The sequence below is a fragment of the Balaenoptera acutorostrata genome, chromosome 8 (assembly GCF_949987535.1).
Source record: "Balaenoptera acutorostrata chromosome 8, mBalAcu1.1, whole genome shotgun sequence".
NCBI lineage: Eukaryota > Metazoa > Chordata > Mammalia > Artiodactyla > Balaenopteridae > Balaenoptera > Balaenoptera acutorostrata.
In genome coordinates this window covers 1292545-1310696 of record NC_080071.1, presented here as the reverse complement: position 1 = coordinate 1310696, position 18152 = coordinate 1292545, and the positions used below count along the sequence as shown (strand labels likewise).

At 39.4% G+C, this 18152-nt stretch overlaps 1 protein-coding gene across 1 annotated transcript in view; it reads right to left on the bottom strand.

Moving 5' to 3' along the window:
* The window catches only part of THSD7B (thrombospondin type 1 domain containing 7B), a 1122472-nt gene that overhangs the window by 9150 nt on the left and 1095170 nt on the right, over nt 1–18152 (bottom strand). The window contains exons 23-29 of the mRNA XM_057551976.1: nt 16657–16802; nt 11312–11471; nt 10013–10186; nt 9817–9912; nt 7428–7510; nt 4265–4457; nt 872–959 (exon numbers count right to left, since the gene is read on the bottom strand). Of these exons, the coding sequence (XP_057407959.1) occupies nt 872–959; nt 4265–4457; nt 7428–7510; nt 9817–9912; nt 10013–10186; nt 11312–11471; nt 16657–16802 (940 nt within the window). The remainder of the gene's footprint in view (nt 1–871; nt 960–4264; nt 4458–7427; nt 7511–9816; nt 9913–10012; nt 10187–11311; nt 11472–16656; nt 16803–18152) is intronic.

Below are 18152 nucleotides of genomic sequence, written 5' to 3'. Positions count from 1 at the left end.
ATGGATAAACAAGGTCCTACTGTATAGCACAGAGAACTATATTCAATATCCTGTGATAAACCATAATGGAGAAGAATATAAAAAAGAATATATGTATGTGTAACTGAATCACTTTTCTGTAAAGCAAAATTAACACAACACTGTAAATCAACTATACTTCAATAAGCAAAATTAAAAAAAAAAAATCTCTGGGACTAGGATTCAACTATCAGTCCCCAAGAGGTGCCAGGAAATGCCAGTGTGCCATCAAAGCTAAAAAGTACTGACCTAAATCAATATTCTAAAGTGGGAAAGCCCTGACTGGTGACTTGCCTCTTATACCTTCTGATAGTATTTGAAAACCAAATAAAAGAATGTGATTTCAGGGGCTTCCCTGGTGGCGCAGTGGTTGAGAGTCTGCCTGCCAATGCAGGGGACACGGGTTCGAGCCCTGGTCTGGGAAGATCCCACATGCCATGGAGCGACTGGGCCCGTGAGCCACAACTACTGAGCCTGCGCGTCTGGAGCCTGTGCTCCGCAACAAGAGAGGCCGCGACAGTGAGAGGCCCGCGCACCGCGATGAAGAGTGGCCCCCACTCGCCGCAACTGGAGAAAGCCCTCGCACAGAAACGAAGACTCAACACAGTCATAAATAAATAAATAAATAAAAGAACGTGAATTTCTTAAAAAAAAAAAAGAATGTTATTTCAAACAAGGACAATAAAGATAATGATTTCCCATTTCAACTATTCACCAATTCTACTGTTGATGATTATTTGTGAGTTCAAGGGTCCTGTTATAATGGCCAATGATCTTATCATAAGTTTTCTTTTAGTATAACATGCCACCCATGAAAATATGGAATATTAACTTTTTACTAGTTAGTACTTACCAAACAAGGTAGGAGGTAAATACTAGGAAAATCATGATAAGAAAACCACCACCTGAAACGCCGTAAACCCAGATTTTCACTCGGCCATCTGTTTAAAATAGAAAATAACAAGCTTAGCAACAAAAGCTTTATTTCTTATCTAAATTAGTGTATTATTTATTTCTCAGTTGAATTCTGAGATTTGCGTTAAGTTAGAAGCATAGGTGGAAATACCCACATATGACAGCTATCAAATGTCAAAAAAAAGGTGAAAGTATAAAATGTAAGATAGTCTATCATTTTTTCACAATACCAAACAAAGACCAGAAATCAGTACTTCGTAAAATCTCACAACTGGCAGGATATTTTGAACTTATTTTCATTTGTTTATACTTCTAATACAAAAGTATTACAAAACATATACATATGTGTACAAGTATATATTATTTTGGACTTGTTATCTGCTGGAGTTAAAAAAGTAGAACGAAACAGTCTGATCTATTTTGTGATTTTTACTGTGAGGTATACCCTGACTGTATGTATGGTGTGCGTGTGTGTGTATAAATTTGAGTTGTTTCTGGAAATCTCATGGTTTTTGCTCTGTATACATGAGCACACAGTTAACTAAACTTAGAATTGCATTGATCGTAGCAATGCCTTAGCATCTCAAAGGAAATATGTTCCTTTCTGAAAGATATACACACAAAAGGTTCATTATACTACGTGAATGCAATTAACTGTGGGTCCAAAAAACATATCAACATCTTATGCTAAAGACTTTCGTGGGATGAAAAACAATCAAAATCTATTGTAAACAACACTTGTTTGGAAGAAAATCACAATTACTTTCAATTGTATTATGACTACCTATTACAATTTTTGCTTACAAGACACTTTCAAGCCTCAATCAGGTTTTAGAATGAGGTTTCAATCTAGTAATGATATATTTCTATAAAACTTTTAACAAAGCTTTGATTCTTACCTCTTTGAAACACTGATGATGAAATCCCCTATTCTGAATTTTTTACATTGGCAATAAGAAAAAAAATCTTTCCTGAGTGAGAATGCATCTGTCATCTTATTACCCGTAAACCTCATAGAGCTGAAGTATTGGAAGGTACAGTGTTTTTCAATCCCTAGTACAGAGGTATGTGGTCCATGACCTTTAAGCCATGTTACTTAAGAAGAATCAATCAATACAGATTTTTATAACAGCATAATGGATAGGATCAACGTTCAAACTATTAAAAAAAGATAATGTAGTGAAAAGACAGTCTTCCTGCCACCCTCTCTGAGCTCCCTACCCAGCCACTACCACGGTAACCAATTTGCTTGCAAACCATCTCATAGTTTTCTCTGCACATGCAAGCAAATGAGTACAAACACAAAATACCTGCACTTTTTAAAAAAGACACAAATGGTGCGTATCACTCACTTTGGTACTTCTATGTCACAATATATATTGGAAATATTTCCATGCTAGTTCATAAAGACAGGTCTATCTCATTCTTTTTAATACCTCTATGAGACATATTGCACAGTTGTATCTATTTTTGTTTTTCTGTTATTCTACTTATAGACATTTAGGTTATTTCCACTCATTTGCTATGTAATAAGCAGTCATATAATGAATATCATTTACATACTTCTCTTAGTATACATGTGTATATTTGTATGATGAATTCCTAGGAGGAAAATTTTAGGCCAAAACGTATGATAGATTTTTGCCCAATTGCCCTCCTGAGAGGCTGCTCAAGTTTACAATCTCATCATGAGAACCTAATGAAAGTTATTAACTCTCCCCAGACTAAATATATATTTTACATATATACTTATATACATACCTATGTATGCAGCAGTGTATATATGAATATACATATATGTGTGTATATGTGTCTTTGTGTGTGTATCCGTATATATATATACACACACACATATGCACATACACGTATACTCACATATGTGCTATTGATGCTTTAGTTAGACCTCCAAAGGTTAAGGACTTCAAGTGTGGATTTGAAAACTCATTTCCCTGGAACTTCACCCTAATTCTCTTCCTGAAATAGGGTCTACGAGCAGTGGGTGAGCCTAGCTACATTTCATATCACTCTTCCCTCAAATTTAAGTCTATTGCTATAAATTAGCTAAATGTCACTAAACGTCACAAAATGAATAAGATATTTTTGAATACCTATGGCATGCCCAGACATACACGGGAATCAAAACTTGAGTAAGATATTGTGGTCATCCTTAAAAGTTAGTTAAGGAGTGTACATCTTGTTTCTTGTTTCTTCCTCTAGATGTAGGGTCCTTTGTGCCTGGGCTCTGGTTTTGCTTCATTCAAGCATGTCATCAAGGCACTTTGGTATGGCCAACGCCTAGGGTCTGGGAGGAAAGTTCCCAAGGTATATTTTGGCTGAGATTTGTGTGTCTCTTCCCTCTCAATGCTCCCTTCCCTCAGTCATTCACAGCATTTTGTTTTCTAGAAGAGGTACGTACAGTAGGCACAGAGAATTTTGCTTTCATTTTCTGCCCACTTCACAGAGTGGGAAGTAGAGACCAGTGCTTTGTAAAGACCTTATTGGCCTGCCTTTCAAACCTTCCTGTCACTTACTGTTGGTGTGTCCTTGGTCAAATTAGTTTGCCAATTTCAGCATCCTAATCACTAAAATGGGAATAATGGCATCTCATTATGTGCAAGAACGTGATGAGTCATGCACCACAACCAGCATGGGACCACAGGGTACACAGAAAGCATCTAAAAAATGTTCATTCTTGTCCTTAATACCCACTAATTTTTGAGTCCTGCAGGCCAGACAATGTGCTAATACTCATGACAATCATGTAGGGCAGGTGCCTCTAGATTGATTGGTAGATGAGGAAACAGTTCCAGAGAGGTGAAGAAATTACAGTCAGTCAGAAAATCGGTACCTTCTGAGCTATGATGCCAGTAAGGTCTGTTGGCCTCTGAATTTGATGCTCTTTACTATTTCACTGGTGTTTCTCAAACCAGATAGGGTCCCTGGACATTTCCCCAGGTACCTGCATGTTCCTGAGAATCTATTCCAATTTTTGCTTTTAATTTCAATTATATACACAAATTCACAGTTATAAAAATAAAGTCTTTGGCAGAGATAATTTACAATTCAAATATTTTTAGAGATTAATATTTTGGTTCCTTAACTCAGTGTCTCTTAAACTGGGATTGACAGACTTATCTTCAACCACCCCATGAGAACATTTTACACCACACAACACTCAAATCTGAGAAACCTTGAACTAGACCATGTTGCTTTTTCCTTCTCTCCTCTTTTCCTTCTTCCCTCCATTCTTTCCATCATGAGCAGTGGTCACAACATGAACCCCAATCCCCCATGAGAGAATTTACGTTTCTGACTCATAACCGCCATGTACCTGGATCAAGGGGTTGAAGAGACCATCCTTTAAAAATATCATGTATTTTTGAGTTCACAGGTCTGTTTTTCCCAGCAAGATTTTTCACATCAGCTTTTTTGTCTTCTGAGCCAGGTACTTTCATGCAGTAATCCAGGAAACCATTGGATCTCATGATCTCTGTATAGCCCTTCTCACAGCCGCAGACTCCACCCTATAGCAGAAAAAAATGTTTACGGTTACACAGTGAGTTGTGTAGATGAAAAAAGAACGCTTTAACTGCTGGAGGCACTTAATATTCGCATGGTATGTCATGGCAATTTAGGGTTTTCCAGCACCAGACTTGACAAAGTGATGAAAATTCAATAAATAGTTCATCTTTTTGAATTCCGAAGTCAACCCTTAAATAAATCATCAGTTCTTTTTAGTGGTTTATAATTCTTATACCTTCCAAATATGAAATCACAATTCTTTGTCAACAGTGGGCATTAACTACAACCTTTGCTCTCTTATAGAGATGTTTAAAGCATCTAATTAAAAATAAGCCTCAACTCTTCCCCCAGCTGTTTCAGATTCCTGCCCACTCACTCCAACCTGCCCTTGACACTGAGAAGCAAAGCAACAGGAATTATGTACATATCTTCTATGAGTTTTGTGCTCTTTGAGGTCTATTTCTGCCTCTATCACTTTCTACCATTGATCACTAACTAGTCTGAACTGCCTCTCCACTCAAAGGCTTAGTTCTTCACTCAGAGGAGACAGCCCAAGACTGTGGAGAAAAAAAGACTTCACCAAAGGCACATGTCCAAGAGAGGGAGGAGAGATAGGTAGATAGATAGATAGATAGAGGTATTGATATCTTGTAGTAATCCGAGTGTCACGTCACATCATCACATTCCTAGTTGGCATCATGACAATATGACCTTCATATTTGTCTGTGGATTCCTGGTAATTTTCATGTACAATAAACCTCTCCAAGAAACTGATTATGATAAAGTATAACAGACAAGGATTTCTGTCTGTCTCTGGAAGTGAAACTGAAAATAACTGCTCTTCCTTCCTTCAGCAAACATAAAAGCAATAGAAAAGAATAGAAAATAAGCATAAGATTATGAATCTCTATAACTGCTATTAGGGCTCCTCATATAAAACTATATCTGGAATTTTCTGAACAGCCTTACATAGCCACTCACATCAGTCCTTATGCATCAGCCAGATTTACTTAGGTCATCAACTATTGACTTGAACACATGATTTTGAGGAGCAACAGATACTAAAACTAAAAATAGGGTACCACAATCTTCCACAAAAAGTAAAAGTCAGAGATTTCCCTGGTGGCGCAGTGGTTAAGAATCTGCCTGCCAATGCAGGGGACACGGGTTTTGAGCCCGGGTCTGGGAGGATCCCACATGCCGCGGAGCAACTAAGCCAGTGTGCCACAAGTACTGAGCCCATGCACTGCAACTACTGAAGCCCACGCGCCTAGAGCCCGTGCTCTGCAACCAGAGAAGCCACCGTAATGAGAAGCCCACGCACCGCAACGAAGAGTAGCCCCCGCTCACCGCAACTAGAGAAAGCCCGCGTGCAGCAACGAAGACCCAACATAGCCATACATACATAAATAAATAAATTTTTTAAAAAAGTAAAAGTCAGAAAAGCATATAATTAATAAATGCCTACAGTTTAGGTAGCACTCATATAATAATGCCAACTATTACAGTATTTCCAGTGGTTTTAATTGAAGACATTATTCAGTGTTCAATGGGGAGAACTAATTTAAGAAAAATTGGTATATGCTCAGCTATGAAAGCCATCTTTTCAAGATGCATCTCTAGTCTGAGTGAAAAGTTGTAACCAGTCACATATGCCAAAGGTTCAAGGGAAATGGTAATGTATGTTTTAGTAAAGAGGGTATCCAGAGAGTTGGTGGAAAGCCACAACTTCTATTTAACAACAGCCTTAGCCCATGAAGTTGCTGATGATCTCTTTTTTTCCAAACTGGAAGCTTAATCACTCACTCCCTTTTCTGTGGTAAAGAATTAACCTAGGGCTTCCCTGGTGGCGCAGTGGTTGAGAGTCTGCCTGCCAATGCAGGGGACACGGGTTCGAGCCCTGGTCTGGGAAGATCCCACGTGCCGCGGAGAGACTGGGCCCGTGAGCCACAGCTACTGAGCCTGCGTGTCTGGAGCCTGTGCTCCGCAACAAGAGAGGCCGCGATGGTGAGAGGCCGGGCACCGCCATGAAGAGTGGTCCCCACTTGCCGCAACTAGAGAAAGCCCTCGCACAGAAACGAAGACTCAACACAGTCATTCATAAATAAATAAATAAATAAATAAATAAATAAATAAATAAATAAATAAAAGAACGTGAATTTCTAAAAAAAAAAGAAAAAAAAAAGAATTAACGTAACTTGAAGTAGAAGAGCCATATTAACAGGATGGAGCATTTGAATCATTTTTAACCAAATCATTTTTGGAAAGAACACACTATAAGAAGAAACTTGTTTCTCTGAAAGACAGGGCACACCTTTCTTCTGTGCGCACTGCACACAATGAGTGCCACTGTTGAGAATACGTGGCGCATTTTGCATTAATTCCTGAGCAGTGGTTGATGGGAATTAAGGGAGAAAAAGGGGAAGAAAAATTTCTGCTTTAAAAAAATGTATACACACACACATATAATTATTACCCATAACCACATATTCAACTTATTTAAAATCAACTAAAATTTATACACAGTACAGTAATCATAGTGTAACCAATTTTAATAGCTAATATTTAGCAAATATGAACATGCCCTTTTTAATATCTTTCAAAATAGTTTAGGTATATGAAAGGCTAAGAATGGAGGAAATAAATCAACTGAGAACACATTGATAAATAGAGGATAAACAGAGCTAACATAGATTAGATATCGGAAAGACGGGGTCGGCTATAGATGGATTTACAGGAAAAAGGACTGCTTTCTTGAACACATGCCCTGGAAAGAAATTCTTAATAGCTGTGATTACTCCTGCAAATGCCTCTCTGTGGTATCGTGGGCCCATGGAATTGCTACTTGGGCTGGAGGAGACTGGAAAACATCAGACAGCATACATATAACACAGCGATTACAATACTTGTCCAAGCCTCCAGCACATGACTCACCTGTGTACAGTAGGAGAAAGGTTTTCTGCAGGACTCACCTGTGTACAGTAGGAGAAAGGTTTTCTGCAGGCCGGGTTACACTGCCGAATAGCAGCAGGGCGTGCCTGAGGGGAACAGCCTCCTACAAAGGAAATCCCACCATCATTTACAGATTTTTCTATGATGAATACTCATTTCTTTTCCTCTCTGGCACTGGCTACCTTGTAACGGTATTATCTTTAAAAAATCTGTTTGCTGACCGTGTGGCCCAGTTTTATATGATTGACTACAGTACTCCAGGAAGGGCTGTTTGAGATGGGAAACTCTGCTAACAGAAGCTGTTTACAGTAGAGATTTTATACCTGCACATTGGCAATGTGATTCTATCATATGGCCATGCTTGAGGGCAAAGCCTGTGAGTGTCAGGATCAGTAAAATAATTGATGAAATCTCAAGTGAAGTTCAGGAGCAGAAAACATATATGCGTGAAGATCTTTGTACATATTTTTTTTCCATCTCCTGCGTACCCAAACTAGGCACTAGACCAATTCCCAGTAACCAAACGGTAAAAGAATGCCACTAATCAATTCATGGGACCACAATATCAAACATTTTGGTAACATTTTAAATGTATTTCAACCAGAATACACACACACACAGTCACATACATACTCCCACACCTATTTTTAACAGCAAATGTATACACTCCAGGAGGGATAATCATAGATCTGACATAGTACTTGCAGGTCCTTATTAAATATTTTTGAGTAAATGGATGGAATAATGTCTCTATAATCTGAAAATCACTTAATATTAGTCATGCCTTCCTGGATTCAAGGTACTAAGCAAAGGAGTTGGCATATTACTCAAGGGCAATATTTAAACTATATTTATACACTACTGGTTGCATTTATAGATTCTAGCCTCTGCATTACTATAATTGTCAAACAATTATAGTTTATGATTTTGTAACTAGGGAAAAGCTTTGGGCTTAAAGCTGTGTAGGGAATAGATCTACATTTACCCTAAGAATGAAACAGCTAAACTCTCACTGTTACTTGAAAAAATAAAACAAATACTCCTCACAGGAAAAAGAAACCAAAACAAAACAAAACACCACCAGGATCTGGAATGAGCAGGTAGGTGTGAAATTGATCATGTGGATGTTAGTCCTGCCAACACAGCCCCATTGCTGCCAACAGAGTTTGGAGGGGGTGTTTTGCACTCAAACCAGGGATCTCCACCATGCAGTGTGTGAACCCCATGGGGAGAGGATCTCCTGGGAGTCGGGAAGAACATGTTAGAATTTGTACAGTTTACCTAACATTTAAAATTTTAAGAATGAAATTAAGCTCTAATAATACTTAGCAGGTGACACTGGTAGCCTGAACTCATTCTTCAGATGGCCCCATGATGTACACTGGGCACAAGGTCCTCCATACAGAGAATTTGATAGTGGAACCCTTACCAGTCCGTTAACTCTCAGCATATTTGCAGCGTGTGATGCTTTCTGTGTTCCTGGTTTGGTAGATTTACAGTATATTAAGTTTTAACAGTAACTTACAAAATGGACGAACAGCTTAAAATAAATTATTGTATGGAAAAACTGTGGATTAAAGGGACAACCACTAAGGCAAAAACAGGTAAACTAGAAAAAGGTGAAGCTAACAATCTTTCCATTCCAAGAGAAAAATCAAAATTCTCCTATTCTGATGAGCTGATGAGCTCTTAGTCGGCCACAGTACTAAGTAAAAAGAATGACAATCTAATTTTCTTTGATAAGAAGGCATCAAAAAAAAAACCCTTTAAAATGATCGAGAAGACCATTTGTAGAACCAAATTGCAGTCACTGTCATAAATGAAGACCCCTTCCCTCAATCTATAGTCAGATATTAAATAACAATCATGACTAACACATTGTTAAAAAATGAAGCTTTCAGTACATGAACATAAGCATCTATAATTTACAGCAAAATGTTTTTTTACATCATTAATATATTTTAATTTTTATTATATCCTTATCAACCCTTTTAATTTCACTTTCTGTACATGTTTCATATCATGATACATTAGCACAGTAGTGAAGGATTTTAGAATATGTTGAGATCTGTTCTCAAATACTTTTTACTGAAAAGGTACATCTTTAAAAGTTTTAGAGACCATTGTTTTAAACTAACATCTGTCTCTTTCAGTCTTTGTCTCAGATCATGATATTTAAGGAAATTTTATTGTGTTTCAGCTTATTTCTTTAAGTTGTCTGATACATGGGACTTCAAATAGAAGTGTTTGCTTTCTAAGATGCAAAGGTCTAATGGCAACTTGTCATGAAGCTCATCTAAGGCCACTGCCCAGACTTCCCTTGCTTATAATTTGTACGCTAATTCTTCTCACCACCAGCAACACTCAGAGATCTTTTTGAAGTGCCCACATGATCTTAGGCAGGAATACCTGTGACGTTAATGCCATCTGAACGTTGGCACCATACAGTTCGTTCATTATTGTTCCAAAGACTTGCTTTCCACGTGTAGTGATAACATTTACCTCCTGCAAGTAAATACGATAACAGCGGATCTATTATACCTCACATCAAAGCAGAATAAGCATTGATCAATCAAGGCTGAGAGTTGAAAACTGCTCTTGGTACCTGTACAAGGGCGTGTTTCTACAACCTGCTGCGGGCAGCTGTCTTGGTTCTCAAAAGACTGAATTATAAATGTTCTTGACCTAGACTGGCGACCCATAGTCTCGAAGCTTCTTCCATCGATGCAGGTCAGTTCACACGTGCTCCACTCTGACCATTCCGTTAAATGGCAGTCTCCTGGAGGATTGCGCAGCACAGAGCAGAGGAAAGAACGTGAAAACTGGCCCTTAACACCATTTACATGCACAGGTTCACAGTGAGATTTCTGTGGTGGTGCAGTGATGGGGTGGGTTCCAGAAACTATGCATTCTACACTGATAAATATTCTAATTAGAAAATACTAAGAATGAGGAAGTAATTTATGGTTTAATCTAGTTGAGCAAAAGAGCACCAAACACTAGACTGCCATTGTTTTGCTTCCAATCATGGCAGTTTTATCTAGAGAACACTGTGACTACTAGTGATAATAAAATTTTTAAAAGGAAGTGTAAAGATTACATCAACTCAGTTTTTAAAGAGCAGCATAACATCATAAAATAGATGTTCACAGAAATCATGTAAAGGGAATAAGTCAGTTACTGAAGTGGAATATCTTTCAACTTAAAGAATGTTTAGTTTAATCTAAACATACACACATTTATGTGTATACATATATGTCCATATGTAGGTATGTGTTTTTACACACATCTATGTTACATGCCATGTTATAAGGATATATAAGGATATATTAAGCCACCTTAAACTCATGTCATATAAAAGCTAAGCTGTGTTATTAGGATTAAAATAAATTCGTAAATCTTCTGTAACTAATAATGACCTTCACGATTACATAGAACTTGCCTGTTTAACAGAGTGTTTCTGTGCACTTATAGCCTTACTTGTCCCCACCATGTCATCACCCAGGGGTTCATCCACTCATGGATTCCGTCAATATTTTTTGAGTGCTGGCCAATGTGCTAGGTGCTGTCAGGTCAGGTATTATTAACACATTTTCTAGATGGAGCAACCATTGCTCAAAGGGGCCAGACTGTATGTCCCAGGTAAAACACCAGTGAAGTGATACTGACAAGATTCTAACTTAGCTCTTAAATTTCCAAGTCCAGTGCTTTTTTTTCCCCTCTGGCCTACTTTGCCTCTGTTGAAGCTGTTAGGTATATTCCAAAGTGATAACCACAATGACAAATGAGTTAAAGTTAGTTAAAAACTTCAACTTGGATGAGAGAGAACTCAGGAAATTAATAGAAAAGAAATAAATAAAAAGGTCACCATGGAAGGCATTCCCAATCATTTAAAATTGCCTACCTGGGCAAGGCACAGAACATGGCTGCTTCAGGATGCTGTCTTGAAAGGGCATCTCTCCACACAGTGCATTGTCTACAGGTACAGTCCAGTGAGACATTGAACCATTGTGGACCACACAGGAGAGGCTGCGGATCTGGACTCCTTCCCCACAGTCTCCACCCTGTCAGAGGAAAGGATGCTGTCAGCATTACCCAAATCATGATCATCGCAAAGTTTTGGCTCCTGCCATCTCTTGCTCAAAAAAACCCTAGTTGCATATTTCAGCAGCTTCCTCCTCTTGAGAGTTATCTTTCAATTGTTGACAATAAGGCATCCCTGAACAATTCGCCTAGAGCTGATAGAGCAACTAAAGTACAAATGCAAATCTATGCCTTGGAATTTATGCACACAGAATATGACGATTCATTTTGGAACTCAGCCACGATTGACTGAAAAAGAAAAACAATACCTAATTTGTCTAGGTGTATGTGATAAAATGGCCTAATCCATAATCACTCCCCCAAGAGAGCATGTACAGCCGCAGAGCGTACATTTCTCTTTTGCTTTGCTTGTTTTTCTTTTGTAGGGAATTCAGTACTTTCTCACATGGATTAGGTTTGAGTATCCAGTAAAACGCTGCTTTTCTCTATTCCCACGAGAAGTTGTTTTCCCAGAATGCCTTCTGTGCTGAATACTATTCTTTGAGGATATTTCATACAAGTCCCACTTATATTATTCTTGGCGATTAGAAAAAAATTGTGCAGTGTCTCACAGAAACAGAAGCTTAGAATTGGAAGGCACTTAGTGGTTATCTAGCACAACCATCTGCCTGATGAAAGACTTCCTACCGTAACATTTTTAGCAGATACTCATGCAATGAGTATTATCTCCTCAGTTTTAGTCAGGTGCTCATACTTCAAAAAAAGTCCACTGGCTATTTGGATAACTCTAGAGGGGTAGCTCTGTTTTTGCATAAATGCCTTAGAAAACAGAGCCTAAGACAAAGCTTCTATACTAAGGAGGTGAAATCCCGGGATAGCAAGAGTGAGGGTAAAAGAGCCATCTCAGGTGCGGAGGAAAAGCAAATATAAGGTAGTGTGTTGTCAACTGGCCTAAACTTCCGAGCAAACACAGCTGGTTTCTCGGTCAACCACATCTTCTAGACAGGCTGTAGGACCATCCATGAGGCGGGGAGGGAGGAAAAAGGGAGAGGCGTTACATGCCAGCTCCTCCTTGGACTCAGTCCTCATTGATCAACCTTCACCCCATGGAGTATTAACTCCTCTGTACTTCCAAGGTATGTTACTCAGCTCCCACTAAGTCCGGAAATTAGTGGAAGAGCTAGAGCTTTCATGACTACTACTGGTATGGATGGAGAGAGAGAGAGAAGGAGAGAGAGGATGACCCTCTGCACGGGCTCTGTTGCTGCAGATAAGGATGCTCCGTGTTACAAGCCATTATTAGGTGACAGTCAGACAACTGGGCTCTGTACTGGGAAACTGAGTTTCAGCTCCTTCTTATTTCCCACCCCAACAGAACCCAGAAACTGCATTGCTAGGCCTGGGAGCTTCTGTGGCCGTGGCAGCAGCAGGAGTGAAGAGGGAGAGGGTGGGCAGCGAAAGCAGCCATGACAGTGCTTCTGGGCATGCAGCAGGTGACCCAGGGGTTGATGGGCCCGCTGAGCACCAGCCAGGTCAAGGCACTGCGGCAGCGGCCGCTGAGCGTCAAGGGCAGGTTGTGGATGGACTGCCAGATGTGCAGGATGGTACAGAGTGGCTGCTGAGAAAAATTCTTTATGGAAGCAAGTTCGGATTCAAAGCCATACTGGCATAAAGGAAAAGGGGAGACTAGGAGGAGACTTTTCCTCTCCTCCTCCTGAGTTGTAGCAACGCAGGGCCTGATGAAACTGAGTAGACACACAAATAGGAACCATCACCTCCTTTTCTAGAGCTGTCTTAACAAGAATTATGATTTGTTTATCTAACAATGGCAAGCCCCACACTGGATATATCAATACCTCATAATGGCTCTAATCATCTCTATGGTCATTGTGAAATTGTTTAAAAAATGCACCCTAATTTTGAACCTAAGTGTACTTTTTTTGGAGAAGTAGAAGTTCAACATGAATTCACAGTATATTCATTCAAACCAAGTGTTCTGGTAAATGTTCACTTCCTAAAGTGGAAAATACCTAGTGGAAGTTAAATTTCTGTTTGGGGGAGGATTCTCTCTATCACTTATTATTCCAGATGATGGATCCATGGAAGAATTGTCTAAGGTGTATGTTCCGCTATAGAGTGTCAGAGTTTGTGAACTTGGCGTCTGAAGATACTGCAGCATGTCTGAAATTTGAAGTTACTGCTCTCCGGAACCTCAGGTAACAGGAGATGCAATTGATTAGAGCTTTGTTTGACATTCCAGGAGATGGAGTGTGCAGCAATGACAGGAAACAAGTCCACATCAGGGATCACTTTAAACACCAAGACAAACAATAATATGCTCCTAGTATGTATCCATGATCAACCTTAATCTCATACCTTGACAACAACAGCTACTGTATGAAGAGAAATCAGCATCAGCATGATAGCTTCATTCATAAAGCAAGCATTCATTCAGTCTCACTCACGAGACTTCACACACTAGGGCTTGAAAACAGAGCCAGGTTTCTTAGAGCCAGATGGTCAACAGCAAGGATTCTGTCACTGACTCTCTCCTGTCCAGATCATTAAGGGACTTTCTGTATACTCTGAATCGGCACCACCAGATGTGAATCCGCGGATGGTGCTAATAATCATAATCAGAGCTGTAATCACACCTGTAACAACAACCTCAATTTATTGAGCTCTGAATTTATGTCAGGTACTGTGCTAAGCACTACATATGAAGTTGTCTATCCCTACCAAAACCCCCTAGCAAAACAGCTACTCTTGCTACCCCCCCATGATATACATAAGAAAACAGAGGTTTGGAGAGTTTGAAAACTTGACAAAAACTGCAGAGCGAGGAACTGGAAAAAATCTTGACCAAAATGAGGCCTGCTGGACTCCAGAGTCTGAGCTCCTACACAGGTTTTGCAGCATACGTGTGGATGTGTGTTATCAGCTGGGGAACCAGGAAAGAGGAAACCCTGAAAAAAAGTGAAGCCTGAGGATAAACATTTCCATTTGCAAATCCCTTTCCACATAAGATGGAGGCAGAATTGGCATATCCACTGAGCCCTGTGCGAGCTCCTCTTATTAGGGTTTGGTACATTTGATGGCAATCAGCCGCTTCAACATCTCTACCACCTCCAATGCATGAGCTTTCAACCTGCATTTGGCAGGTCAGGATATTACAGAACAAGGAGAAGCAGGACAGCTGCGAGAGAAGTACGCTTCCTTTGTGTGTGGAGGCCCACGTGTATTTTCATCAGTAATTCCCAAAACTCAGCTTACATAAATGTTTAAGAAAAGGCAACTCACTGAAAAGATATTGTGTTATTTATCTCACAAAGCATCCACAAGTAGACTTTGAAGAGCGGGAGTACAGTTCAAACTCAGGAAAAACTCAACTCAAATATCATCAAGATTCACTTTCTCTTTTGCCTCTGCTTTTTTGTGTCACCTTCTTTGTTCTTCTTGCTTCTAAGTAACTGACTAACTTTACCTACAAGGTGGGAAAATGTGGCAGCTAAGAGTTCCTGAATATAGTATCTTTGAACAGCTTCAATTCCATTCCAAATTCTTGGGGAAGAATGCTGATTGGCCTCCTTTGGGTAAGGTGCCCACACAGGAATAATTACTACAGACTTGTTTTTTGAGAGCTTTGCCTGGATTGAGTCCAACTCCAGTTGCCTCCCGACTGGAAGTGTCAATGAGGGAATAACCTCATCTAGAAATCTGAGACATTTCTCAAGTTTCTAGATACACCTGCTCTCGTGGTCTCCAGGGCCTCCATGCCCAGGTATCTCCAATAGATACCGCAACGCCCCCTCTCTATCCCCACCAGCACTGCTACAGAGAATGTTCACAACCCACCACTCTGGCCCCTGTGGTTCTGGCTAAAGCTCAATACGTGACAGCAAAATGAAACATTACAATTGACATTTCCTCTTAATGTTCCTATGGGACAAATTGGCAGACATGTCTATTTTTAAAAAAGGCTCCTGATACCTGAGAAGGTAAAAAGGAAAGTACAAAAGAACATGTGAGGTAGAGTAGCAGTTGTATGGCTGCTAAGACATGGAGTGTGGAGTTTGTCCCCCATCCTTCCCCTCTTCTTCCTGTGTTTTCTCTCCCTTCCCCTGCAATGGGTTCCTGAATTCTTTGAATTTATTTTCTCTACTTTCTCAACAATTATCAGGAGAAATCTTCCTTCCATTTTCTTAATTGTAATTCCAAGCAGCACTTAAAAAATTGCTGAAGGTTTGGGAAAGAGGGTTTTAGACTAAGTAGACAAAGTATTCATATTTAAAGCTATTAGGTTACTATTTAATTAATTAGCATGGTTACCTTATTTTCTGTAAAAAGGAGACTGAACAAATGTACCACGCATTTTTGTTCCTCTGGGACTTATTAAAATACATGGGCATTTAACTTCTGCAAGATAATAATGCTGCATGACAATGTCATCCTGACAGGAACACTAAACATCTCCATGAGAATACTCTGCAGATTTCTTAATGCATAATCAAAATTATTGTTACCTAATTAAAATCTGCTTTGGAATATGAACTGAGGGATAAGCTAGTAAAATAAGAAAATAGAGAAAATCAACGTGCTTTTTCTTATACAAGAAGCCAGAGAGAAAATGCTATAGAGGATCTTTGCTGACCCAGCAAAAGTTCTGGGTATGTGATATATTATGATGTTACTAGGCATTTATATTTCAGGTCAATAAAAAGCAATCATCGAGGAAAATGTAGTAACCTTGGTTCGTGTAATAATGCTAAAATATAACTTTCATACACTTTTGGTTTTCTGCCCACATGCAAGATTTTGTCTAAGCCTAAAAGTGCTTTTTTAAGAAATACAGTCTACAGCAAGCCGTGCATTTCCATAGCATCAGGGTTTTGCCTAATTGCATAATGCTTTGATATTTCCAACAAGCCAAGAAGATAGAGAATTTCTGAGGATGCCAAAGAGATTGGAAGTCCCCTGACCCAGCTTATTATAAATAGTGCCTAATGAACGGCTATTTATTTTCCTAGCAATATCACTCTGTATGAGGTTAAGTCATTTGGTTCTTTTTTCCATGTTCTCCATTACATAAAAATACACCGTGCCAGGCCCCTGGCATTGTGAAATTTGTTCCATCAGCACATAGGTTTGACTAGACAAGTGCTTTGGACATACTGAGAAGCATTTCTCTGTCATTCCATGACCTACCTCCAATTTACAGGCAGACCAGTTGCTGAGGACCCAGCTGTAGCAGGGGGTCACTGGGCAGGTTTTCTGCTGGGTAAGCTCTGTGGGGCATGGCCGTCCGTCTCCTTGGGTTGGCATAATGATAAATCGAGTCCGGATCATTCGACCTAAAATGATAAGGAAGATGTCAGCTTTTCCCTTAGAGTTTGGCTTGGAAAGGGAATTAAAGGACAGAATGTTGCCTTACATACAAAAGGCTTCATTAAAACACACTGAACTTTGTCATGTCCAGGTTTCAGTTTTTCTGCCATTTTAATTTAGGTTTCTGTGGAGACCCAGGTTATCTAAGGTCTGCATAACGCTTAAGGATCTGAAATTCTGTCTGTCTTCTACTTTAGCCGGCTTAAGTCCAAACTCTGTATTGCTGCCAAATAGACTGAGCCCCATAAACACTGACTGAATGTTAATTCAGTTAACAAATATTTATTTATTAAGCTTTAAAATAATCCAAGCATCCTGCCTTGTGCTAGGGATATAGTGTTGAAAACGCCAGATGTACCTTCTACCTTCACAGACCTTATATTCCATGCTAGGATTACAAATATTAAACAAAAATAGAGTTGTATCTTCTTTGTTAGGTTCTAAATCAGAAAGTAAGGTAAAAATTGCATATAATCCAAATTACCCTAGAAAATCTCCTAGGGAGGTGCCACCCTGAGGTTCCAATAGTGTCTCTCCATTAATTCAACATGGCCAATTTTCCTAGATTTTAGGACCAATTTCTTTTTTCACTGAGTACAAGGTAAAATTGTTGACTTGTGTGAAGAAGCCATGTTGTTTGAAACGCATGTGTTCAAATGCTGGTACTCCATTTCCTAATGAAAGGAAATTGGTTAATAAGAATAGCTCAAGAAAGAGTAGGGCTCCCATGTCATCTTATACCCACTTCTAGGCATCAGGTCATAAGCCCATTAAGTGGAAGAGTGGATGGAATTTAAATGTCTTTGTTTCTCTCTCTTGCTCTCCCTCCTACTCCCTCTTGTCCTTACTCCTTTTTCACTGATGAGGTTTGATGTGCATATAGTTTCATTACTGTTAGCTGTCTGTGAATTATCTGTGAATCCATGCCCTTCCATTGGTGTTATAAAGTTAATTATGTCATTGTATTTGTGATAAATGTTCAAGGAAAAACAGAAGGTTCTATGAGAGCATGTTATGGGGATGCCGCCCAGTCTGGGAAGGAAGCAGTTGAGCAGTTGAGCTTTAAGCAGAAATCTGAAGGAGGACAGAAAGAGCTACGAAGAGAACAGGTTGAGGGAATACTGTTAAAGCTATTAAAAGTGGGGTCTTTTAGTCGATGTCAAAGATTCTACATTTACCTCTTAAGAGAAATGGAAAGAGAGTAATGACTTCACTTCTGCATAGGATTCACTTGAAAACTTTGGCTAAGAATTCCCAGATGCCCTCAAGTTCAGGGAGAAGTAAGGGTAACTCACACCTTCAGTGCACTAGACCTC